This window comes from Malaclemys terrapin, chromosome 23 (assembly GCF_027887155.1).
Source record: "Malaclemys terrapin pileata isolate rMalTer1 chromosome 23, rMalTer1.hap1, whole genome shotgun sequence".
In the NCBI taxonomy this organism is placed as follows: domain Eukaryota; kingdom Metazoa; phylum Chordata; order Testudines; family Emydidae; genus Malaclemys; species Malaclemys terrapin.
In genome coordinates, this window is record NC_071527.1 from 17,817,053 (window position 1) to 17,842,682 (window position 25,630).

The 25,630-nt window shown below is 55.4% G+C and overlaps 1 protein-coding gene across 3 annotated transcripts in view; it reads right to left on the bottom strand.

The window, feature by feature from the left end:
• Positions 1-4,753: 4,753 nt before the first annotated feature.
• RFX1 (regulatory factor X1) overlaps positions 4,754-25,630 on the bottom strand; it is a 46,388-nt gene continuing 25,511 nt past the window's right edge. For 2 of the 3 annotated variants that reach the window (XM_054012890.1, XM_054012891.1), the window contains 16 exons: positions 24,032-24,127; positions 22,389-22,484; positions 18,757-18,851; positions 17,149-17,458; positions 14,259-14,440; positions 13,579-13,698; positions 13,170-13,285; positions 12,330-12,448; positions 10,056-10,165; positions 9,000-9,151; positions 8,386-8,483; positions 7,930-8,079; positions 6,792-7,000; positions 6,547-6,700; positions 5,443-5,488; positions 4,754-5,034 (listed from right to left, as the gene is read on the bottom strand). In XM_054012890.1, the coding sequence (XP_053868865.1) occupies positions 4,868-5,034; positions 5,443-5,488; positions 6,547-6,700; positions 6,792-7,000; positions 7,930-8,079; positions 8,386-8,483; positions 9,000-9,151; positions 10,056-10,165; positions 12,330-12,448; positions 13,170-13,285; positions 13,579-13,698; positions 14,259-14,440; positions 17,149-17,458; positions 18,757-18,851; positions 22,389-22,484; positions 24,032-24,127 (2,220 nt within the window). In that variant the 3' untranslated portion in view covers positions 4,754-4,867. Of the gene's footprint in view, positions 5,035-5,442; positions 5,489-6,546; positions 6,701-6,791; positions 7,001-7,929; positions 8,080-8,385; positions 8,484-8,999; positions 9,152-10,055; positions 10,166-12,329; positions 12,449-13,169; positions 13,286-13,578; positions 13,699-14,258; positions 14,441-17,148; positions 17,459-18,756; positions 18,852-20,342; positions 20,466-22,388; positions 22,485-24,031; positions 24,128-25,630 lie in introns of all 3 variants that reach the window. The other variant, XM_054012892.1, reaches the window with a different exon arrangement.

Consider the following 25,630-nt stretch of genomic DNA (forward strand, 5'->3'; position numbering starts at 1 on the left):
TTCACACTCCACGTGAAGGCTGCAGCGCCGCCCACAGCGGCTGCTGCTGCACAGAAGATTGACACAAAATATATATTTTATACAATATGTAGATTTTTGCAATAAACATCTATCTCACAGGTTTAAACCACTGGCAAAAGTGAACAAATAAGGCCATGATGGTTGAAAAAACCCAAAAATATCAAGTAATTTATAGCTTCACCAATCTCACAATATTGAAGTGGTTTATAGAGTAAGGATTAGTCATTACATACAAAAGCACAGATTTCTTTTCCTCTTTAAAACTAGAATATCTAATATTCAATTACGAACCGGTAGAGTCGAGCTTGGTTTCTGGAGAGCAGAGAGTAGCCGAGACTGACTGATGGGCTCTTGGTTACTAGCGGAGAGGAGGGACGCCAAGGAGAAGTTTGCTGTTCTCTGAGAGCAAAGCCAGGGGCTAAGCACGATCCCAGTGCCGCCCACTGACTGAATTGTCTCACAGCCAGACCAGACGCTGCCCGAGCAGAGGGCATCTCTCATGGGTTGGGCAGAGGGTATTTTTATAAGGCAGCAACTCAAAAGAAAGGCAAGATCGTGTGTCTGGCCGTCCTGCTCTGTGGGGGTGCAGCGCAGGTGGCTTTTAGCGGCGGGGTCATGCCACAAGTCTGAATGGCAACGTGACTGGACAGGACTTGAACGTTCCTAAAGCCAAAGCCAGGGTGGGAGCTAAACTGCAGAGGAGGTTCGTAGGGGGTGGGCGCAACTACCCTCATGTAGCCCTACCGCTTTGGCTGGAAGCTAACAAAGTGAAACTACCTATTTCTTGAAGTTTTTGGTGGCTGCTGCCTCCTTCCATGTGCTGGCCCAGGGATGCCAGCGCTGGTGTATGTTTCTCTAGCCCCTGATGGGGTATGAAATAGGTCTTCGCTGACCCCTGGGCTGGTCTAAAGCTCTCAGTGGCTCTGAGCTCGGGCCTGTGGCAGTCAGCGGCCCAAGTGGGCGTGAGAACTGTGTTGACATTAGCCGAGTCACCTCTTGCGGGGTTTGCAATAGGAAACATGGGGACACTTTGCTAGCGGAGGGGAAAGCTGTAGAAGGCGCAGACAAGCGGCAACAAGGTGTTTGCAAAGCAAGGGCCCTTTGCTGTGAGACGCGGCGGGGGCGGCCTGGAACCATGCAACAATGGAAACTGGCTAGCCTCTAACTGAGGGGGGGCTGGTGGCTGGCAGAATGGGCGTTGACTGCAGTTCTCCTGATTCTCTCCACTAGGGGGCGTGAATGGGCCTTGCCCTGGGAGCTACAGCCTGGGGCAGTTCTCAGCAAATCAACTGCTGTGGGGGTTCAGCCTATTCTGGGGGGGATTTGGCACCTGGTTAGGGCCCCGCCTTGGAGACAGCGAGCACGCTCAGCACCTCCAGCAGGCAGGGGAGGTGCTGGGTCTGCGTGGGCCCCCGGGGCAGGTCATGGAAGAGCCCTGGCCGAAAGCCGTGCAGCACCCGGCTGGAATTGCACTTGAACAAGGAGTGGGTTCCTGGAGCCACCTGCCCTGCCAATAAAACCAGCCCCGCAGGGGAACACGGAGCCTGGACCTGGAGCGGGGACAAGGGCAGAGAACCGGCTGCATTCTGCTAGCTAGGTACGTCCTGTGCTCCGAGCTGTGCAGGCAGGGCAACAGGGGGCGCTCTGGTCTGCAATCTCCGGAAAGGGCGTGTAGGGTTGGACTCCTGGGAGCCATGAGGGAGCAGGTGAGAGGAGCCCAGGATGGGGGTGTAGGGAAACTTCCCTTATTCCAGAACCCAGCCCCTCCCTCTGACTGGCTGGGGGAGAGCGAGGGACGGGTTGTATCCACCCCAGCAGCCGAAGCCCCTGTACCCGCTGGAGAACGCTGCACCCTGCCATAGCCTCACTCCGGCCTAACCAGCTGAGACCTGGTGGGTGCCCTGTCTGGATTCACTCACCCGCTTTGCCCTGTCTGCTCTGGCAGTGCTGGGCTGGTGACTGGCAGGTGGGTCCCTGCTGGGGGCTGGAGGTCACTGAGGGAGGCCCCAGCCTTCCACAGCTCTCCTGGCCCTCAGCGTAGAAAGGCCCTGACCCTGAGGGAGATTAGCGGAGACACAATGGGAATGAATAAGGGGAGCAGCAGGAGCTCAGGGGTGTGCCTCTCCGTGCTCCCGGGGCTGGATCTGCGGGAATCTAGGGCCAGGGCTTCACCGGCAGAGAGCAGCAGAGCTCAAACCCCACAGCATGTTTCCAGAGCAGGGAACAGTCTCTTATTCCCACCCTCCTGCCACCTGATGTCAGAGGTCATCTTACAATCTTGGGGGGAGAGGTCAGGGGGTAAGTCAAGATCTGGGGATGAATATGATTACCAGGAAGCCCCCAGCGTGGGGGTTCAGACATTCTGAACTGTCCCCCCGGCCTGCGATGCTCAGAACCCTCCCTTCATTACAGCCCGGCTCTTGCCTGAGCCCCATGTCCTACAGCCTGAGCGGAGCTCAATGCTCCCGCTGCCCGTGGGGCTTGCTGTCAGCATGGCAGGCTGCCCCAGCGAGAGTGCTTGTCTTGGCCTGTTCGCCTAGGTCTGGCCCCCGGGACGTCACGGGCCCCAGCAGAAAGGGGACCAGGAAAGGCTGGGCTGGCTGCCTGACCAAAATCAGAGCGTCCTGGGACGGTGCGCAAGGGGGTGCTGTGGAAGAGACGCTAAGAGGCCCCCAGTATGTCTCACGGGGAGCACTGGCCAAGCGTAGGGAGCTGCCAGCCCAGCAGCACTAGCAGGGGCAGAGCCGGGAGGCCCCTCCCTGGGGCTGGCCATCGCTCTGCCCTGCCTGGCACATGCAGGCCAGGAGGGAGAGCTGAGAGCAGCTAGACTGGCCAGCGGATCCCTGTGGGGAGGGCCGGGGGTGGAGGTCTCGTGGCTACTGGAGACCCAGCCCCTTTGCGGGATGATGTAGCAGAGCCAGGACTGTGGGCAGAGTGCAGACAGGGCACGAGCACTAGGGCTGCACTGCACGTAGCCAGAGGCTCTGGGACCGAAGAACTGCCCGTGAAACAGCTCTGCTCTCTGGAGACGCCTATTCCTGCCGGCTGGGGGGAGACAGCGAGCGGGAGCCCCAGACAGAGACGGGATCTCAGACAGCTGTTCGCACGAGCAGCCAGAGCTCCCTGGGTCGACCAGGGAGGGTTTAAGCAGAGCCGCTGGGAGAACAGCTTCTGTGTGAGGATGGGAATGTCAAGGGCTGAGATCCCAACCCCAAGAGGGGAGAAAATACATGAGAGAGAGAGAAGAGATCCAAGACCAGGAATGAACTAGGCCGGGGGGAGGGAGATTCCCCGCCCCCCTTCCTGGAACCAGCAGGACCAAGCGGCAGCGTGATGTGTGGGAGGGGGAGATCCAAGCCGCGAGGGATTGTGCGGGGGGAGGGGGACGTAACTCCCCGGGGGCTGCGACAGACTCAGTGATCCCAGATATGATCACTGCCAGGGCGGCTTTGCCACGGCTCCTGCTCTCACCCACTAAGAGACGCCGCTGGTCTTCTGGCCATGGCTTTGCCAGTTCCACTGGTTCTGTGATGTAATCCCCCACTGCGGCCGAGAGGAGAAACATCCGCTCAGCCCCCATCCATCTCCCCCACCCCGGCCTGTTCTCTCCGGAGCCTCCTGGCCGGGGCTGCTCCGGCAGCTGAAGCGTATGGCACAACAAATGCATATTCCCTAAGGCACGTGGGTTCTGCTGCACGTCCCCTGTATGGCGAGCGACCCCTGAGGCTGCACAGAGCAGGACCTGCCCCCCAGGCTGGAGCTGACCCGGAACTCCTGATTTCAGCCCCGTGCAGGCCGGCGGGTGGGACAGGGCAGCGCTGAGCAGTGCGGGGAGCGAAGGGGCTGGGCCCTGGAGCCTTCCCGGGGCGGCTGAGCGCTCTGGTGAGCGCCACTGTGCCTTTGCCATTTATAAATGACCTCCGATGTCAGCCAGGGGCTAGCATAGCCAGCCCCCACAAGCCCCGCTGGGGGCTCCCCTGCACGAGTCCCTTAGCCACTAAAAACGAGGGGACACGTCCCTTTGATTGTGCAGCTCTCATCCCTGCTGGCCCCAGGAAAAGCCTCTAAAGGACGCTACACCTGCTCTCGCTGAGCCACGGCCCGCCCATTGGCACTGGCTTGCCGTACCGTCCTGGCGGGGGGAAGCTGGGAGCGGGCCGGCTGGGAGCCAGACTGGCTGTGCATTAGTTTGCCGGCAGGAGGACTCTGTGCTTGGCTTGGTGCCTTCTCATGGGGGTGGTTCAAAAGGGACTGGCTCCCGTGTAGACAGGGGAGTTGGTCCAATCGCTGCCTGGGTGAGAGTCCAAGTGAATCGTCCCGCTGGACCGCGGCTCTGACAGCTAGGAGGGGCTGGCAGGTGAGGGGAGCCTGCGGCCAGCGGGGGGTGGAGACAGGTACTTGCCTCCTGTTCAGAAGTCCCCTGATGCTCTCTGCCAGACCTGGGCAAGGGCAGGAGCTGCATCTCGGGACAGTAAAAAGCAGCGAAACTGGAGGCTAGCAGCCCTGTGCCTGGCTGGGGAGGGAGCTGTCCCCCACATGGCAGGAAAGCAGCCCTGCAGGAACCACCCGGCCCGTGGGGTCGGAGCGGGGGCGAGGGGCGTAGTGGTGTTAAATGGCATCTTGCTTCGCCTCCCCCATAACGGGGCACTCACTGCACAAGCCTTCCGCTGCCCACAAAGCACCAGTGCTGGGGAGGGGGGCGGAAATGAAAGCGCTTTGCATACCACTTGGAGACAGGGAACAGCTCATCTTTATCACTAGGCAGCAGCCGGGAGGAACTGGACACAGGACTCGGCTCTGGCTGGGCGGTTCTGACTCCAGGCCCACGCAGGCGTCTCTCTGGCCTCTAGCTGGAAGGCAGGGCTTGCACAAAGATCCCCCTGGAGTCCGTCCGTGAGAGCTTGGAGGGGGGCTCCAGGGACTCGGCTGTCAGGCTGCTGGAGTCATTGGAGTTGAGGGAAATCTCCTGCTGCATCTCGTCGTCGCTCTCCTCCTCTTCCTCCTCCTCCTCATCTGAGTCAAAGAGAGCAGGAACGAGAGAGGGAGGGTGCTGAGATTCCGGGGGCTGCACGGTCTGTGCCCGAAACCCTGGATTTCTCTGGCCCCGCCCCGCATGGCCACACCCCCTCTCCCGGTCCTGACCAATCAGGACGGTCCCTTCTAATATTCCATTGTCCCACAGGTGTGGCCTGCGGCAGATTAGCGTGATGGGGGAGCTGGGGCCCGTGTCTCCTCTGAAGCCCCTTTGCGGCCCGACTGGAGGGGACTTGATATGGGGGGGCGGGGGGGGTTGAATTTTTTTGTTCAGGGCCCTGGTGGCGTCTGCTGCTGGACCGAGAAGCTGGACCCCCGGGAACTGCGGCTCTTGGCAGCTTAAAGGCAATGGCCCCATTCGGAGAGACGCGGCAGGTGGGCAGTTACCTTTGTCTGCGTCCAGAGAATTCAAGGAGCTCGTCAGGTTAGCAAACTGGAAAGACAAACGAGGATGAGTGCTCAGAGCCCCCAGCCCCGCAGGCACAACCCCTCCCCACCCCGTCTTCCCACCATGGAGGCAGGACGATAGCAGGTGGGTTGGGGAGACCAGCATCCGCTCCCCCTCTCCCTCTCCCCCATCGCAATGGGCACCTCCGCCTTCCCCTCTGACAAGGGGGTGGCAGGACTTCAGAGAAACACATTTCCTGTATGGGATCGTCTAGTCCAGGGCATCAGCCCCACCCGCTGCACCGGCTCGGAGCAACAGCCCATCTCGGCTGGTAACCCCGCAGCACTCGATCGGCCCATCTCGGCTGGTAACCCCGCCTCCCCGCTGCACCGGCTCAGAGCAACGGCCTATCTCGGCTGGTAACCCCGCCTCCCCACTGCACTGGGTCGGCCCATCTCGGCTGGTGTCCCCCTCTCAGCTGCACTTGATTTGGCCCACCTAGTCCTTAGTACGGCAAGGCAGGGTGATACAGGTGCCTCAGAGGAAGGCCCCCGCCACCCCACAGTGCAGCTGACCTAATGCTCTACAGGGGAGGGGCGGAACTTCCTTCCTGAGCCCAGATGTTTGCAGTCGCCTTAGCCCTCCCTGCACCTGCACTGCCAGCAGCGTTCCCAGCCAGGATGAAATTCTCCAGCCCTTTCTCATGTCGAGTTCATGTCATGATCCAGCCCCATAAATCCTGGAGCAGGAACCCAGCACTGAGTCATGGCAGTTTCCCCTTTTTAAGCTGGGTTTTGGGGAGATGGATGAATTGATCTGACGTCCAGAAAGAACCATTCTGACCTCTGGGACCACACTCCTGCCCCGGGATCCTGCTGAACAGTGATGTTTCCGAAAGACGGCCCGTGTCGACTGAAAGAGGGCAAGTGCTGGACAATCCACCCGGTGCAGGGCAGCTGGTCCAATGGTTAATTCCCCTCCCGGTTAAAAATTTGCCCCAGCTTTGGCTCCCAGCCATGGGGTCTGGTTCTGCCTTGTCTGCTGGATTACTGAGTCCTCTGCTCTGAGATCTCCCTGTGAAGCGTTGACGGAGCAGCACCCACCTCTCCCATGACAGCGATGGGGGTCTCTCCCTTGGCCTGGGCCACTCGGTGCTCTATCAGATAGTACATGTACTCGTCGTAGAGGAGCCGGATGAGATGAAAGGAGCCGAAGCTGGCGGCGCTCCTCAGGGTCAGATCCCGGATTACCATGGAGCTGTGGAAAGAGAGCCCGGCTCTGGGGTTACCCCTCCCTCTGGGTCAGTCATCCAGTCCCAGACTGGGAGCGGGGGAGGGCAGGAACGTACCTGTAGAAGGACCACTTGAGGAGGAAAAGCTTGGCGGCCTTGGGGAAGCTGGAGCTGCCCTGGTGGGGCTTGAGGACCTGGGTGACCACCCCGTCCAGCCACACCGCCCACTGCTCCAGGGAGTTCTGTTGCTGCAGGGTCAGCTTGAAATCCTGCTCCAGGCGCTGCACCACGCGGTCCTCACAGCGGCACACCCACGAGGCCTGCTCCTGTGGGCGGGGGAACCACAGAGACACCGGCACCTTCAGAGAGGGGAGCCAGGCGGCCGAGGGCCAGGGCCAGGGCCGGGCACTGGAGGAGTCGCATCCCATGAGCTCAGCCCCGTCCACACTGTGACCCCCCGAGGGGCCAGCTCCATTTGCCTGGAACGCGGGGAATTCAGAGTCCCCAGGAATGTCCCACTTGCCAATGGGCAGAACCCTCGGGAGCTGGGGGAGTCCCTGGCCTCAGCTTAGCAGACCCACTGGGATGGTGGCGCCCAGGGAGGGACGGAAGGAGCCAGCCTCTGTCGGGGGTGCCCCGGGCACCTCAGGCCCCCCCACGCCCATGGGAATGGCTGGTGCGTGGCACCTCTAACCAGCAGGCTGGCGGTGTCTCACATTAAACATCCGGCAGCAGAGGCAGCTTTAGAGAATTTGAGTCTAGATCATTCGGATTCACAACCTGCTTTATCCGCATTCTCCAGAGGGTGCAGAGAGGTGACAGGCCCCAGGCCCCGGGATGGAGCTGGGCCTAGAATTCAGAGGACCTAAACCCCAGTCCCCTGCTCTAACCACTAGACTGTGCTGCTCCTGTTACCACGGCATTGGGATAAGAGGCTGGTGCCAACGGGTTCTGGGTTGGCTGTTGTGTTACTGTTCAGTCCCCCAGGGCACTCAGCAGGACTCCAGACTTCATGGGCACAGAGAGTCTGGGCCAGTCTCCTGGGAATCACCTACCAGCTGTACCCACTGCAGAGGACGAGAGAAGCCGATGGCCCAGCTCACTTCACTCAGCTCCCTCTGAGCTACGCTGGCAGGTGGGTCGGCAGCTCTGACCCAGCCCAGGGGGTTCTTGCCTGCATAGCGCTGGGGCAGACAGGCAAGCCCCAAAAAATGGCTCATCGTGCAATTGGCCAGGGGAGGAGGGATTCTGTTACCTGGACGTTTGCAAAGTCCACCCGATTGAGGTCGCTCAGCATCTGGTTGATCTGGGCCGTATTCTGTAATACGGCCCGGGCAGCCTGGGCGAGGTGGTTCAGGGAGGTGTATCGCCGCAGAGTCTGGGCAAAGGCACTTGCTGCTGCCACCTGCGGAACAGACAGGGGTCAAACCCCCAGAGAGCGGGCAGGTTCCACACACACGGCCTACAGGACAGGCACCGTGCCCTACGGTTGGGCACTGAGAGCTGGATCTGACGCCGACCTAGAGCCGGAAATCACTGCCCAGCACTGCCCAAGGGGCGCAGAGCCACGGACCACGTGACAATGCAGTGCAAGGATCAGAGAGACAAGAGCCTGGCACTGCCAGAGATCAGAGACTGGCGCTGCTCAGGAGACACACTGCCGAGGTCTGGGTCCCAGGCCACTCCCCCCTACGCCCCTTGCGCATCTCACCTTCACTCGGACCATCTCTTCAGGAATATTCATCATTGCGTTGGTTAACCAGCTTTCCAAACTCTTGGCGAAATTTCGGATCGCTTGCGTCAAGGCACCTGGGATAGGGAGGGGCAGTGAGACCCTCGCACAGCCACGGATTGGCCAGCTCAGGACTAGGGGGAGGAGCCCATTCCCTGGCGTGGCACTGGACTGATGGCTTCGAAATCTAACCCTAGGGGACAGCAGCTAGGCCTGGAGCACAAAACCTGCCCAGGTGAGGCAGTGTGGCTTAGAGGATAGAGCATAGGCCTAGGCCAGGCCTTGGGAGACCAGGGTTCAATTCCTGGCTCTGCTACTGGCCTACGGGTGACCTTGGGCAAGTTGCCACCCTGCTCTGTGCCTCAGTTTCCCCATCTGATCAATGGCGCTAACGATACTGATGTCCTTTGTACAGTGCTTTGAGATCTACAGGTGGGAAGCTGTCCTACGTAGGAGGGGGCAAGATCAGCTGTGTTGTGGAGGTACCATCACAACTCTAGTTGGTGACCGTGGAACCAGTGTCCAAGCCTCCAGCCCTGTGGAGTCAGCGCAAGGAGCCAGGCTAGGCAGCTCTAACTCAGCCCTGCACTTACTGGGAATGGGCCGGAGAACGTCGGGGATGAGGATCTCCACCAGCCCCTGGTACAGCATGTTGTCACAGTCCTTTGTCCATTTCAGGACAGGTTCGTATTTGGACAGTATCACCAGGCAGTTCTTTGGGAGACGCTTCTCTGCTTCATCGTGACTAGACAGACACGTTTGCCCCAGTTAGTGCATATAAGAGCCACATATCAGTTCACCCCAGAAACACTACCGCCGAGGCCCCGTGTGCTTCAGACTATGCTAGAACTAGGTTCTACAGTCAGGCCTGCTAGGTTGCACAGCAGTCTAGAAACTCTATGGAGCAGCTCTGTTGGCCTAGTGGTTAGAGCACTGGACTGGGATTCAGGTGTCCTGGGTTCTATTCCTGGCTTTGCCATTGGCCTGCTAAATGCCCTTGGGCAAGTCACTGCCCCCGTCCCTCAGTTTCCCCATCTGTTACAGGGGGTGAATGATACCATCGTCCCTTGAAAAGAGCTTTGAGATCTACCAACGAAAGGCGCTACGCACGAGCTAGGAATTATTTCGGACAACACTCGGCTGCACTCGGGGAAGCAGGAACATTTAGCAGTTGGGAGCAGAGTGCTTGGGGAGGCAGTCTTGGGTTATGGAGAGGGTCTGAGTGGCTTCTCTGTCTCCTTCCCCACCCCAGCATCTCTTGACTGCAATGAGCTGCCCCTGCCCCTGCCCCTGCCCCTGCCCTGCCACAGCGCTGGCTCACCCGCATTAGCAGGCTGTTTTTGCCGAAATGCTCAGCAGGGAAGGAGTTAATGCGATGATGATAAACAGTCATCAGCTATCTCCAGGGGTGCTGAATGGGGTGGTTCACACCTCCCAGGTACTAGCTGCAGACTCAGGCAGTCTTCCCCCCACCCCCACCCCGCCACATACACCATTAAACCAACTTTTTCCTGAACTGAATCTTTAATTCTGCGAAGACCGAGGGCCACCCACTGCAGAGGGGCTGGGGCAGTGCCCCAGCAAGGGCCAGCTCGCTCCAGCCCCCGCTGCCATGGCAGGGAAGAGAGGTACGGTTCGCGGGTACTCACACTGCTATGGGGGTGGCTTCACTGGGCTGGTTCAAGTTGTACCTCCAGAAGGTCTTCCATAAGGTCTCCACCAGAGTGAACTGCAGGTTTATCATCACGTCTACAATGGCCTGAAGAGAAGGAGCGGTGGGTCAGCACTGATGTAGGCCATGGGTCAGTAGCTATGAGGTGAGTGGCCCCTTGTCCCCAGTCTTCTGCCCTGGTCCTCCTAAGATGTTCCCTTCAGAGCACGCCCCAGGAGGAGCAGCTGCATGGGGGGGGCCTGAGATGAAGAAGACCAGTGGGAACCTCACACTGAACTGGCCAATGGGGCATTCAATGATCCATCTGTATTAACACAGCCCTGGCGCTTTAAAATCCCCTGGTGCTGCTGGACAGGAACAGCTAGATTTGGACAGGAGCTCAGGGGAAGTCACCACGCAGGGCTGGAGGAATTTTAAAGGGGCAGAACGGTACCACTATCTCCCTGAAGGAGGATGTCATGGGGAGGCCTGTGACAGATCAGCTCACCTTCCCAGGTGGGAGAATGATTTTGGTCATGTGACCGGAAGATCATGTGACTAACTCAGGCCAGACCTAGGGATGTACTTAGATCTTAGAACTCCAGCTAGGCAGAAGATTCAATGGATTCCGAGACCTAAAGGGACCACTGTGATCATCAGGTCTGACCACCGGCGTAACTCAGGCCAGAGAACTTCCCTGAAGAAAATTCCCAGAGCAGATCTGTTAGATAAACATCCCCGCTTGGTTTAAAACTTGTCAACAGCAGAGAATTCACCACAGCCCTGGGTAAGTCGTTCCAGCGGTTACGTGTGCATCTTATTCCCATTCTGCATTTGTCTAGCATCAACCTCCAGCCATTGGATCGGGTTAGACCTTGGGCTCCTAGATTGACGAGCCCTCTATAAGCCAACCTCTGTTCCCCAGGGAGGTACTCACAGACTGTGATCAGGTCACCCCTTTGTTAAGCTAAACAGACTAAGCTTCTTGGGAAGCTGCAGCTTCTCTGAGGAAACAGCTGCAGGTGAGTGTGACAGGGAAGGAGACTGGTTCCTGCAGGGAACGACGGGACTGTTGGACCAGAACACAGCTCTGGGAAGGAGAGGGGGTGGGGGACGACGACTCCTGATTCAAGGACAGAAACTCTGATCTGGGGTTGGGCCTGGAAGACCAATGTCTGTATGGCCTAAATAAACTGGATCCTGCTCCAGAAGGGGAATGTTTTAAAAGGACATGGACTGGGTGAGCTATTCAGGGGTCCAGGAGGGGAAACTGAGGCAAGGTAGTGCAGAAGCACCAATGAAAGCAAAAAAAAAAAAAAAAAGTCTACATTTTTAGTGGAAAATTTAGATTTCTCCCCCCCCCACGAAAATTAAAATATTTTGACCAAAAACCTAGAAGTTTTGATATGGAAATGCTGCTGAAGGACCTTGTGGGAGCTGTAGTTCAGTACCTTCATGTTCCTGTTGTCCTCTATAGGCTGGGCTCTTGTGTTGGGCTACATCTCCCATGATGTATTACAGAGTCACCTTTTGGAGGAGGTGGTGCACCATGGGAAATATTGGCAAGTCCAGCCCATAGAGGAGAACAGTTGCCTTATCTCCCTTATGAGCCAGGCTCCCCAACTAGACTACATGTCCCATGATGCACCATGGCCAGAGAAATGCAATATGCACCATCTCCTCTCTGGAAAGGAGACAAAGGTGCATCACGGGAAACAAATTATAAATATAAAAATAAAATAAATTAATGGAGATATCCCATCTCCTAGAACTGGAAGGGACCCTGAAAGGTCATTGAGTCCAGGCCCCTGCCTTCACTAGCAAGACCAAGTACTGATTTTGCCCCAGATCCCCAAGTGGCCCCCTCACAACCCTGGGTTTAGCAGGCCAATGCTCAAACCACTGAGCTATCCCTCCCCCCTGTTGTATAAAATGGTAGCACAGCCCACAGAGGAGAATGAGAACATGAGGTAACTGAGGTACAACTCCCATGAGGCACTGCAGTGGCATAGCCAAATTAAAAACAGATTGGTTTTTTTTGGGTGCTTAGTTTTCTACACAAAGTAGACACTTCTCCTTCAATTTTCCATTGAAAAACAAATTTGATGGGAAAATTTCATCCAGTCCTACATACAGGCCACCCAGTGGGAACAAGGTCTGTCCCTACCAGCCTGTGCTGGATTTAAACCAGTCGCCATGAGGCGAGAAGGTCCATGTCCTGTTGCCAGTGCTTCCCAGGGGAGATTGCCCCCTTCTGCAGGTGGCCCCATACCTCACAATGCTCTCGGTAGAGCAGCTGGAAGGCCTTCACATCCTCTGCCCCGATGCCATCAGGCAGAGGTTTCCCTTGTAGGTCTATCTCAGAGAACTCGGAGAGGGTCCGTGACGCATCTATGGGGAGGGAGATGAAATCAAGCCAACGTGAGGAGAGAGCAACAACACGACTGCCTTTGAGGGCCCGAGGGCCTTACTAAGCTTAACATCCATTGGTTTTAATGGGTCTTGGCCTAGGTACGGCCACCAGGGTTTAGCTCGGTATCTCCAGCTTCCCTGGGCTGAGAGAGAAGTTTGGACTCTGTGGCCCATTCAGTCCCTGGCCTCTTTGCTGACGCTACCAACCACACGTCAATCAGTGAAAGCAGCGGTGGTGACGTCTGGGATGGAGACACAAATGAATAGGCTGAGACCCACGAGCACATTTCACGCACTCACCGGATAGCAATGATTTGACCACTGCTGGCCGGTCCTGGATTTGATCTGGCAAGCTAGAGGCGAAAGGCCCCTCTGCTGTTCCTCATGCCCTGGAATTCTGTGTTCCCCTCAGTCCCCTGGGTTGAAATTTAGGACGTGAACAGAACTGATCTCTAAGTCATGAGGGTGGGCTGGTAAGTGCCCCGCTGGCAATGTAGTGGATCCATTGGGAGGACCCCACCGAGTCTGATACGATTGTATCATGAGCTTCAACCTCTAAGCGCTGACCATTCCCACCTCCCTCCCCCACATAAAGCGCGAGATAGGAAACTGCGCTCTCTTGCCTTCCATCGACTCAGTTCATTCCTGTCCCAGCCTCAAGGTGCCACGTTGCTAAACGTGCTCTACCACCAGGTCTTACCCAGGAACTGCTGATACTGCTGCACTTGAGCACTGATGTCAGACAGCCCAGAGCCCGGCTGCTGGCCCACCGCCGCCCCGTTGGTCATCCCCTCCATCTTCTGAATGGGCTTGAGTCTGAAAGGCAGAGGAGCCAAAGGTCAGGTGCCGACAGAGTTGCAGGCCTGCGAACCAGGCCGGGAAATGTGGCCCCTGGGAGGGTCGTTGTATGAGTGGTTGCGCCCTGAGGTCACATGGGCGTGGAAGGGTGTCGCAGGGGATTTCCCATCCAGGCACTTCAGACAAGAGCAGTGGCCCTCTGTGTCTGTAGTCACCAGTGACTGATGGTGGATCCAGACGGGATTGCTCCGGCTGGGTGCGCAGGAGCATACGTGGGTACCCACGCGGCTCTACGCCGCGCTGCCTCCTACCTTTGCTTCTGGGAGAAGGGTTGCTGCCTCATGGCCAGGTGCTGCTGATCCTCCATCAGGCGCAGCAGTGGCGAGTTGGCTTTGATGCGGAGGCCGTAGTAGTGGTACTTGGAGTTCCCTCTGAAAGGAAATCAGGATAGATAAGAGCTCCGGGGAAACACAACCCCACCGTCAAGTGTCTGGTATCGAGGAGGAAACATGATTCTGCATTGCCAGATTCTGCTTTCCCTTACCCCAGCCCAATCCCATCAGCTCCAGTGGAGTTTGCTCTGGATTCATGCCAGCATTGCAGAGATCAGAATCCGGCCCTTCAGCTCTGCGTGGGATGCCAGGAGAATGGGAATCAGGCGTCTGTATTTCCAGTTCCCATGCAAAGCAGTTTTCTGCAGCTCTTAGCAGGTGTAGGAGCCCGGCTGGGGCTGGTGGCAGCGCACCCACAGATGAATGGGAAACAAAGCAGCAGCCCTATACTAGGGGCCAGCACAGACCTTCAGCATGACAGGCCTAATCCTGTGGTTTTGCTGAGCACCCTCTGTTTGCCCGGATCTCAGTGGGTGAGGAGGCCACCAGCACCTTGCAGGTCTGGAGCCTGAAGTTCCCTTCTTGCTACCGGGGAATGTTACCCAGGGCATGGTGGATTGTAAAGAGTTAATACGCCCAGCCACTGGAGATGCCTTTACCGTGTGCCAAGCCTGCGGGTGCGGAGTCCCATGAACACGGATCGGATCAGCTTGCCAAAAGACGCTGCGTTTACTGGCTCCAGTTTCTGCTCCTGGCAGTGCAGCAGGTAATGGCAGTAGAGAGTGCTACGCGGCAGGCTCACGCCCTCGGCCGTCTCGTAGTTATCCAGCAGCCACTGGACCTTCAAAGAAACCCAGCAGCGGTTAGCGGGCTTCTTCAGGGCCACGACTGTGTCCCCCAGACCCCCGCTGGCACAGACCTCGCCCCTCACATCTCCCACAGTGACCCCGCTGTCTCCTTCACTGCCCCAATACAGGTGTCACCGTCACCCTCGTCAGCATTACCAGCATTGGCCCAGTTTTCAACCCCTGCCACTCCCTAAGCCAGTCCCTGTGGGCTTGGGCTGAACATAAATGGCCATTTTAGGTGCCTACACGTGGATTTAAAGGGGCACAAGTCAAATTTACTATTAAAGCAACCACTCCCCCTGCCTGGGGGATGCGTTTTGCACATACTCGCTACCAGGAGACATTCCACTGTCTTATAAGCATTATACCTGGTAGTCAGTGTTTGTAGGACTGGGTCCTAGGGTACTAACAGGCCCCACGAGAGGCAGTTTGGCCTAGTGGATAGAGTACTAGATTGGGACTCAGGAGACCAGGGTTCTACCCTTTAGCTGAACATACACATTTGCCACTGGCCTGCTGGGTGATCTTGGGCAAGTCCCTGCTGCTCTGTGCCTCAGTTTCCCCATCTGTAAAATGTGAATAATGATACTGACTTTCTTTTGTAAAGCGCCTTGAGCTCTATGGTGACAATTGCTAGGTAAGAACCGGGTGTTAATTGTGAGAAGTATTATACACTTCTCCAGCCCCTTCCACCCAAGAATTCCAAAGTACTTTGCAGGCCCTAAGTTTTACAATCCAGACCCCTGCTCGCCCACCTCTGACACAGGTTGCTGTTGTGAGCCCCATTTCCAGACTTGTCCAAAGTCACACACAGCATGTCGGGGCAGAGTTGGGACTAGAACCTCAGAATCTTGACTCCCAACAAGGCGTCTTAATGACAAGACCATCCTCCAGCCCTGGAAGGTTAAAACTGACCCTTTTTTGACTCCCTTTGAAAGGATTAAAACTGACACGATGAATATCAAAAGTATTTTAAAAATCTAATTAACTTTTCCCTCTTTGCACTAGTTCAGGGTTCTGAACTGATGTGGGCTTGGATAGTGAAGACAGACTAGTCAGTTTCATAGTTGTTTCTAGTCAGTTTCACTTTCTGGCTCTCCTATGCTAGCACAAGGCTGCAATATTTGAGCAGTAAATGCTGTGGTTTATTTGTTTTGTTGCTTTAAATGTTTCCACTGGATTTCTGCTGGTCTTGGGTTCGGTCAGAACTGATTTATACAAAGTATTCGTTGCCAGATTTAAGACGACAGTGTCCAAATTAAGAGCCCAAATGTGGATGTCCTGTTACGATGCGCAACTGACTGCAAATATTTGATATAATGGAAGTACAGTAACGAACCAAGCCAAGTTCTGCTATAAGCTATACCACAGCAAGTCCACTGGAGTCAGGAGTGCAGGATTTGACCCAGAACTATGTAAAGAAGACACTGTGGGTTGGATTCTCTGTTAAACCAGTGTGAAGCCAGTGTAACCTCACTTTTACACCGAAGGACCTACTCTGGTTTTACACTAGTATCCAAGATCCGCCTCCAGTGGCGTTATTCCAGATTTACACTTGTGCGATTTGCATCAAAATCTGGCTCTGTTGCTTTAAACACGCAAACAGGATTTAAAAAAAATCTAAGTGCTTTGAGTCAATATATCAGATGCTCCAAATAGCTGAGGTAAGGCGCATGTACAACCTGTCCTTCCCAGAGCTCTTAGACGGGAAGATCTTTGGACAGGGGCCATCTTTTTGTTCTGTGTTTGTACGGTGTCCAGCACAATGGGATCCGGAGCCCGACTGGGGCCCCTATATGCTACCGTAATATACCTAATAAATATTAATGATACCTCTCAAACTCCAGAGCTGTCACCGATGAACAATTCCCAGCCAGCAATAACCCTACCTACACTTTGCCCAGCAACAGCGTGTCTCATTCGAAGATCTCAAAGCTCTTTACAAACAGCAGTTCATTAAACTTCCCAATCCCTCGCCGGGCAAGTCAGCACCATTACACCGACCTTAAACGTTTATCGTTCCTTGTTACCACAGTAATGCCAAAAGGCCTCGGTTCAGCTTGGATCCTTGTTTACAGTGTCTCGGGTAAGACTAAACTCTTCAAGGCAGGGACAATCTTACCATCTAAACAGACTGTGGGTGGGAGGGGAAACTGAGGCAGAACAGAGGACTCCTGGTTCCCTTATCCACTGGATTTCCTTCCACAGGGGCAACAGAACCCAGGAGCCCTGACTCCCAGTCCCGATTCTAACCACTAGCCCATGCTCTCCCTCAGTCACAGCCCTCTAGGCGTATAGGTAAGTCCTGGTTTGGTTTTATGCTTTTATGAAGTTTTATTTTATAAAATCAGAATATTTTTAAAAAAGTCTTTGCAAAACTGTGCCACGATGTAACTAAACAGCCCCTGTGGGGCAGGGGTGTGTGGGGAAGCCACTAGCAGAATTGCATTCTGGGACATAGCACAGAGCTAGTGAGTTGGGATGGATCCGAGCTAAACCCGGCGGAAAGGCACGCCAGGGCCATTGTCTAGCCCATACATGTTGACCTCCATTCCCACGCGGCCAGGCCCTGCCTTCCGATTCTTTAGGCCTGGTTCCGCGTTTGCAAACAGCTGAGAAGGATGAATGTATTCCAAAGGGGGGGTTCCAGTTATGTGGCCTGAAAAGGGGAAGCAGCCCCATGGATGTCTTGGCGACTTACGGTTGCTGGAGAGGCACGTGTGGTGTGGGAGTAAGACTGACTGGAGCTTCCTAACATGTATCCTCCCTGAATCACATAGGTTCCCGTTCCGCCACCACCACCTCCTCCGCCGCCTCCGCCGCCTCCTCCGCTCGGATTGGCTATGATCTGCCCTCCGGAGACGTACATAGGGACGGATCCAGTGCTGGCCACGGTCTGGGAGGTTGCAGGAGTGGTGACCTGCGCCGGGGTGGCTTGCGATTCATAGTAATTAGCTCCTGTGTTCTGTGTATAGAGGGGGGTCTCTGTGTACGGGTAAGTGCTGGAACGTCTGAAACAAGAGGGAGGTTTAGCCGAGCTGTGGAGCAGGTGCCGCTGCCGCTGTGCAAACAGACATTTCACATTTATATAGCCCCTTTCATCCGCCAATGAAATGCAGCCACCGCTGGGGTGGAACACAGCACCTGATTATCACCACAACGGTCTACGGCAGGAAATGAAGAGAAATCTTGTATCCAACAAAGTGCAGGGTAAATTTAGCAAGGCAGAACAATTATCCAGGCTGGAATTTGGCCGGGGTGATAGGGTTAATATGCCCAGGGCCTCAGTTCTTCATTTCACCAGAAAGATGATGATAATAATACAGTGGTTTCCATACCTGGATCTCAAAGTGCTTTACAAAGGAGGGCAGTATAGTTAACCCCATTTTACAGATGGGGAAACTGAGACACAGAACTCATCCAGCAAAGCAGTGGACAAGCGCTTGTTAGTGCCACGTTGACACCACTTCCTGCAGCACTCTAGCTGCCAAGTTTGCATCTCTGATTCTCTCTCTCTCTCTCCACCCCACAGCCCTCAAGGACCAGGAAAAGATGGGGAGGTTCAAGCTGACCCCTCCTCCCCCTAGATCAGTGGGAGCAAGAGAGAGTGGAAAGAGGAGGGGGGAGTCTGTTGGCCAGAAGCAGGTGGCGGGAGGTAGGTGGTGACGGAGGTTCCTGGGTAGCTATGGGGAAGAGGAGGTGTATGTGTTGGGGGAAGTGAGTGATGGAGAGGGTGGGGGTTGCCTGGGCCGTTGGAGTGGCTGGTGAAAGGATGGTTTGGTGAACACCTGGCAGCTGGGGGGCAGAGGAATGCCGGTGGCAGTTGGCTGAGTGTGGAGGGGGAACCAGAGCCAGTCGGCTGCAGGGAGAGAGGTAGCCTGGAGCCAAGAATGGGCCCCTCCGTTGTATGCCCCCAGCTGCCGCCTCTTCCACTGTTTCTGGCTCAGATTCACAAGGGAATCAGTGTAAACAGGAGCAGAGCGGCCGCCCGGCTGCTTTCACAGGGCAGGACAAGTCATGGCAGGGCAATGCCTGCTGCCTGCCTACAGCCCCACTGGGTGCAGTTAGTCAAGGCGGGCGCGGGGCTGCAAGGCCTAGCTGTTCCTTGGAGTCTGGCTCTGTGAGAGCTGAGAGAGCCGGAGCCTGGCCTGGAAAGAACAAAGCCGGGAGGCCGCTGCCCTTTAACTGCCCCCGCTGACATCTTGGGAGGCCGGCACCGAAGATCCCTGGGAAACGGGGGCAGTGAACAGGGTGCTCGCCTCTCTCGCGCCATGAGCCGGGCTGCAGTGGCTTGGCGTGGGTCACTTACATGGTGCTCGCTGTGTAACTGGCGTCGCCCCCTTCCACGTACTGCACCTGGTTGGGATAGACATGCTGGACGGGCACCTGCTGCAGCTGCTGCACCTGAACGAGGCAGGGGAGAGAAATTCATAACAGCCCGAGTCCTTCGGTACGACTGTCCCCCTGCCCGGCTCTCACATGCTTCCTCTGAGGGGCTCAAGGCCCTCTGCACCCACTGAGCATCACAACCCCAGCAACGGTGGGCCAGTATTCCCGCCCCTTGCCCCCTGGGGAAACTGAGGCACAGAGGGGTGATAGTGATTAAATACTGACTTGGAGGGGAAATTACACGTAGACTGGAAGCTCTTTGGGGCAGGGACTGTCTCTTTTTTTGGTCTGTGTTTGTACAGTGCCCAGCGCACTGGGGGCCTGGTCCATGACTGGGGCTCCAGGGCATTACCATAATACACCTAATAAATACTGTACGGTGCTCCGAACAGTGGGGACCTGACCCTAGGCGCTATGGTCATACGAATAATAAATACTAATTGTTACACCGCGAGTCAGTGATCGGACCCAGGAATCCTGTCACCCAGGCCCCTGATCTACCCAGCAGCCCCCACAGTCTCTCTAACGGGCAATGAATGTTTCCTCCAGGAAGCTGGGGCTCCTGCTAGATAACGATCTGTGTCAGCTGTTCAAAGCTCCTATTTTCGGAAGCTCCTGCTTGTATCTTGTCACTGTTTCCCTCCTCACACACACACACACACACATGCACACGCGCGCGCACACACACACACACACACTCTTACAGGTTTCCAGCGACACTGGCCAACGCAATCGCCTTACTTTATAAATCCTGCGACGTTACTACTCAGACTATTACAATTTCTGAAACTGTTCCAACCCCGTCCATCACCAAGGGATCCCCAGTCATTTTATACCCACCACCCACCCTCTGGGGTGGGGTGCAGCAGCTGTCTGACAGCTGCCTAGCAACCCTGAATGAGAGTTTATGGTAGGAAGCGAAAAGGAATCCTGCATCCAACTGAAATGACAAGGAGGATTTCAGGGAAGCAGAATGTGAACTGTCTGTCCTGGCGTTTGGCAGGACATTGGGTTTAATGCAATGGGACCTACAATGGCCAGAAGTAGCCCTGCCCGTGGGTTTCTGAAGGGAAGAGCTCAGTATTCTAACTCACTCGTATTTTACAGTGAAATCTGCTGCACTGAAGCAGAATTGTTTGTGAACGGGAACGAATTGGTGCCAGTTCTCCCATGTCCCAGCCTTGTCTCTGTGGATGGAATCCAGGCACCTCCCTCCCTCCCCCAAAACTCGGCTCCTGGGCTCCTATTTCACTCAAATCCGAGACACAAACCAAATATCTGCTTTCAAGAGGTCCAAGAATTTCAGTGCCCGTGGCAGGGACTGGCCTAGGTGGGTAAGGAACGAAGGCAAAGCGGGGATGCCCGGTGCAATGCTACTGGCTTCAGCAGAAGGAAGTAGTCCGTGGCTGGGGCTGCTGGGTGGTTCCAGCTCTGCTCTCTGGAAGGAGCAGGGAGGGCAGAGGCAACCATTCTTGGATCTCCCTGGGGAACCTCTCCAGGACCTACTTTAAGAGCTGTAGCTGCTGTCCCAAACACTAGCACCTGAGGGACTCTCTGAATCTTGACTCTCTGGTCGGGACTGGCGTGATGAGAGGAGAGGAACGGCAGCTGCTCAATCACCACCTTTTGCTGCGGGAGGAGGAGGTGCTGAGGAAGCATTCGGACCAGTTCCACCCACTGCTCCGAAGTGGATTCTAGCGAGTGGAGATAGTGGAGCCTGTGCTCTTGGCTGGCTAGACAGCAGCTGGCCAGCGGATGCGTCCCGCTACTACACTCTAAGGAGAGAGGATGCTGCACTGCCCGCGGCTGCTGCTGCTCACTGTTCCTAGCCGGACCAGGGAACTCACTGCCTGCGCTCTAAACAATAAACAGAAACACTGAGGAAATCAGAGCTGGCATTGCGACCGTGAGCTGTTCCACTGCTTCCCTGCTCATGGGGGAAGCTCCTGCTCAGAGTTAAACCCAGTCGCTACTTAATACACCACAACTGTACTCTGCATTTACATGGTGTCTCCCATGCTGAATAACAGCAGGGAAGGAGAATTATTCCCATTATACAGATGGGAAAAGAGAGGCACTGGAGGTGATGTGACTTGGGCCTGTATTCTCAAAGGTACTGAGGCACCTCATTCCCATAGATTTCAGTGGAAGTTAGGAACCTAAATACCTGTGAGAATCAGGGCCTTGGTTAAATTGACCCAGTGGGTGAGCTGGGAACAGAACCCAGCTGTCCCAAATCACAGTCCCCAGCTCTAACCCCAAGACCACATACTGATTACTTGGGGGAGGGTGGGGGGAGGAAGGAGAAGCCCACAAGATGGCTGCAAGCCAAAGATGGGTTTGAGGAGTTTGCCATCTTACGACCCTGTAGTTTGAAGATCAGACTGTTAACTTTTGCAGCACCGGCTCTGTGCAGCGTTGCGAGCAGGTTCCCCCCGCAGGAGGGCAAATGAGATCAGTTAGTCCATGCTGGCTATACAGAGGCAGGAATCTAAGTAAAATTCCGGGAGCTGGATTTGGCCCTAGGGCAGCTCAAAACCAAATGTGTGGCACCAAAGCCTGGGTGCGGGATTTCAGCGTTTCCAGAGCTTCCTTCGTCCCAGCGCCAGGTCTATGGGGTGGGGACAAACATGGGGGGGAAGAGCAACTCTTTAGGGGATGTGAAGGGTAATGGGAACACAGGACTGGCAGGGACCAGTCATCATGTCCAGCCCCCTGCTGTCACAGGCCCCCCTGTCACCTCATCCCATTCACACCCTGAACAAACTCCATCTTCAGAGGAGTCAGTTTGTTGTCCCCACTGCTCCTGTTGGAGGCTGTCCCAGACCCTCCCTCCTGTGAGGGGCAGAAACCTGCTTCTCATAGCCAGCCTCAATCTATTCCTGGCCAGTTTGTCCCCACTGGTTCTTATGCCAACTCTGTCCCTTCGCACCCTCCCTGGGTCTACCCCCCAATACAAGGGCTGGGATGAAAGGTCAACCCCAAGCACAGACTGGAAGCTCCCTTGCTCAGAGAATGGAAAACGGCCTGGATGAACAGGGACCAATGGGGCATGGTCTGCCAAGGGAATGGCTTGGAGTGGACCTATCAGGTCTCTTCCCTCTCGGAAAGTGTGGCCAGTGAACAAGGAAGTGCGCTCAGTACCGGGGTAACTGGTTGAAATTCCCTGGCCTGGGTTATTTCTATGACATCATCCAGTCGTCACAGGCCACTCAGCTACCCCCCTATTGAGCCCAGTGACTTTGGTCAGACCGGGCGGTTCAGCCCTCGGAGAGCGCGTGCCAGCGGCAGAGAACAGGAGGGAGCGAGGTGCCCCTGCAGTGGCCAGGGATTGATGTGGTGAGATGTTCCTCCAGGGGAGGTCAGCCCAGATGATCTAATGGTCCCTTCTGACCTTGAATTCTCTGCCCAGGCTGGGATCAGCTACTCTGCAAAGAGACGACTGTCGGTCTAGCTGAGGAGCGCCACGGCCGAGGGCAGAGGATGTCTGCCTCAGAACTAGCCGAAGGGCACAGCCCCCAGGCGGCTCGCTACGTGACTGGAAAGCTCTACCTCTTGAGTGACGTGAACCTGCTGGAGTCCTTGCACCGTCAGCTGTTGTACTGTGCCCGATTTCGGGGCCTGGGGGGTGGTCTGCACGACTGAGCGCTGTGGAGGCAAACAAACAGGCCATCAACAACCTCCCCGAGTGAGGGCCATGCTGGTGAAAGGTACCACCTGATGGCCCCAGAGAGTCCAAGGCTGGTTACTCCGAGATCACAATCAGGCAGGGCACGTGCCGTGAAGCACGCACACTGCCCTGCATCAGAGCGATCTCGGGGGTGAGAGGGGAGCTCCATTTCTCTGGCTATTCTCCTCGGCCTCAGTGCTAAGGCTACCAACAAAGGGGTCTGTTAGCGCAAGGCAATGGACAGACCCAGAAAGGCCGTCTTGGCTTTGATGGCACTCGCTCACTGGGTCACTTATAGCCCAGCCCAAGCTGGTAGTAACCAACAGCTGCTCCTATCGGACGGCTGCTTGGTGGCTCCTGGGTGGAGTGAGCTAGGCTACAGGAATGGCCAGGCTGGAGCCAAGCAGCCCAGCGTCCTGCCTGAGAGAGAGGCCAGCACCAGATGTGTCCGAGGGAGGCATAAGAACCCTCCAGAAGCAGATGTTGGACAATCTGCTCCACATTATCTCTCAGTCTGGTCTCTAAGAGTCTGTCTGCACTGCAGTCAGGAGGGGTGGGGTTGGAGCGTGTGAGACGTGCTCAGGCTAGCTAAGGTACCACTAGCAGCGAAGCTGTGGCAGGATGGGCAGTGACGTGGGCTAGTTCCGCCTCCCCAGGACCCTGGCTACATGTTCAAATGGCCATTGCCAGTGGTGCTGTGGCTTCACTGCTACTGTTATTTTGATCTCGCTCGCTTGGGTTTGTCTACACATGCTGCAATCACACCTCCCGTCTGCAGTGTAGACAGGCCCTAATAGGCAGAGATTGACTTAAACCCTGAGGCAGGAAATGTAACATCTCTTCCAAAATGGTTATCATTAATTATAACAATCCTGGGTATTCCTGTTATCCATCGCAGTGGCCAGTCCCTTTTTGAATCTCGTTAAGTTCTTAGCCTCAATGACTTCCTGTGGCAGGGAGTTCCACAGTCTGATTCCGTGTTGTGGGAGAAAGTATTTCTATTGATCACTTTTCAAGTCACCACCAATTATACCCCCAGGTGTCCTCATCTAACTCAAACAGGTGCCGCTAGAAGTGAGGGCAGCCAAGGATGGAACAGAGCCCGGAGATTGAACTCCCCCTCTCGCCCCACAGGGCAGGGCTCGGGCACCCAGGCTGGGGCCAGTGAGTGGCCACATCACTCTGATGTTGCCCGGACTGTATCTGCCCAGCAATAACAAAACTTTGCAAGGTTCATGTTTGTTTCTAAGTAGCAGAGACGGTCTGAGCTGCTGCCTCTTTGAAACATCAACAGCTGTGAGTCGCTATTGGGGGGAAGATACTAAAATTGTATTTGGTAGCTGTTGTGGTGGGGACACTTTTCTCAGATCCGCGATCCACGATCACACCCAATGGAGCTCCAAAGCCAAGCTCGTGAGAGCATTTACTACCATCAGCCCCAGGTGGGGTGGCTTTTCTTTCCCCACCAGAGAGGGCTCAGGTGACCCCCCGGGGGGTTACTTTGGGATCTGCAACCATACAGCACCTCTTGCGAGACGGGCACTTGCTGGACTCCATGCACCTGAAGCTGCTGCACTTGTCCTGGTTTGGCGGTGGAGCTGTTGCTCTGGACAGGGGAGTGCTGGAAAAACAAGGAGGACGTGTTTTATCAGCTGCTTAGTGGGAAGGAGTAACACAGATTGTGTTTCCGTAACACATACCCCCTCCTTCCTGTTTCAGATCCCTCCTGGGAGCTCCTGGCTCTGCCAAGCCCACCACCCACAGCCGTGTGCTGTTCTGAGGGGTGACTTCGCTAGCTGCCAGATCTGGATGGTGCTTTGTGGAACAGATGAGAAGCATGCAGGTTAAGACAGGAACAACAGGAAGTGACAGCAACACAGGAAGTGGGTAGACAAGAGCACAGTACTGTAATGTCACCCTTCCCCCCTCCCCCTGACCTCTGGGGAGACAATGTGAGGAATATAGGAATTGCTAGACTGGATCCACTATCCCAACTTCCATAGCAACCAGTCACAGCTGCTTCAGAGAGGAAGTTTCTTGCTACCACCTCTCAGGCAGGGTTTGCTCCTAACCGCTTTGCCATTCGTTATTCAATCTAATGTAATTGTTCCTGTTATTCATGTAAATGCCCCACCCTTTTGTGAATCCAGTTACATTCTTGATCCCAATAACATCCAGTGGCAGAGAGTTCCACAAGTTAATTCAGAATGTGTAACCAAGAGTGTTTCCTTTCTATATTATTGTCGTCCTCTGCATGGCCAAGAGCGTTCTTGCCTGATTTTTGCCTAGCTTTAAAAAGTAATAATAATAATTCCTAGCTCTTATCTAGTGCTTTACATCAGTAGATTTCAAAGCACTTTATAAAGGAGGTGAATAGCATGTCCCTATTTTACTGGTGGGGGAAACTGAGGCACAGAGCGATGACGTGACTTGCCCAAGGTCACCCAGCAGGCCAGTGACAGAGCTGGGAACAGAACCCATGTCTCTTGAGTCCAGTCCAGAGCGCTATCCACTAGGCAGCACTCCTTTGGCTGGGCCCGAGTTAGCTATTCTAGTGTCCTGCAGTGCCAAGTGCTCAGTTCACACTCGATAATTCGCTCCCAACTGTGGTTTCCAAAGTAGGTCTTTGCCTCCTTTAGCACAACTGTACCACAGCCTCCCTGCTCCTGGCCTGAACTCCTGCTCCCTTCATGTGTCCCAGGCCAGCAGGACTGGGTCTGAGTCACATGCTTCCATCATGTGACACCATCCAATCATTCCCTTCATGGGGGGAGCTCACCCCTTGCCAGTTCTGTTAGCAAGCTCTTCCTTCCAAGTTTCCTGCACATCTACGGTGTGTAAAAACCACGATGGGGAAAAGAGACATTGCCAAGCTAAAAGATCACGTACTGCCAAAGGTCCTTCTCAGAGTTATTAACACTGGGAAGAATTTCATAACATTTTGCCTCTTCATAAAAGATTCCAGGACCAACCTTTCATTTGCCGGGACTCAGAGTCCTTGACATATCTGGGGCCTTCCAGGGAGCCCTAGGTTTGGCCCTGATGTAAAATAGGATCCTGGTGGAAGCGACGTCACTTGACTCATGCACAAGGTCAGTGAAGAACCCTAACAGTCCCCGCTCCT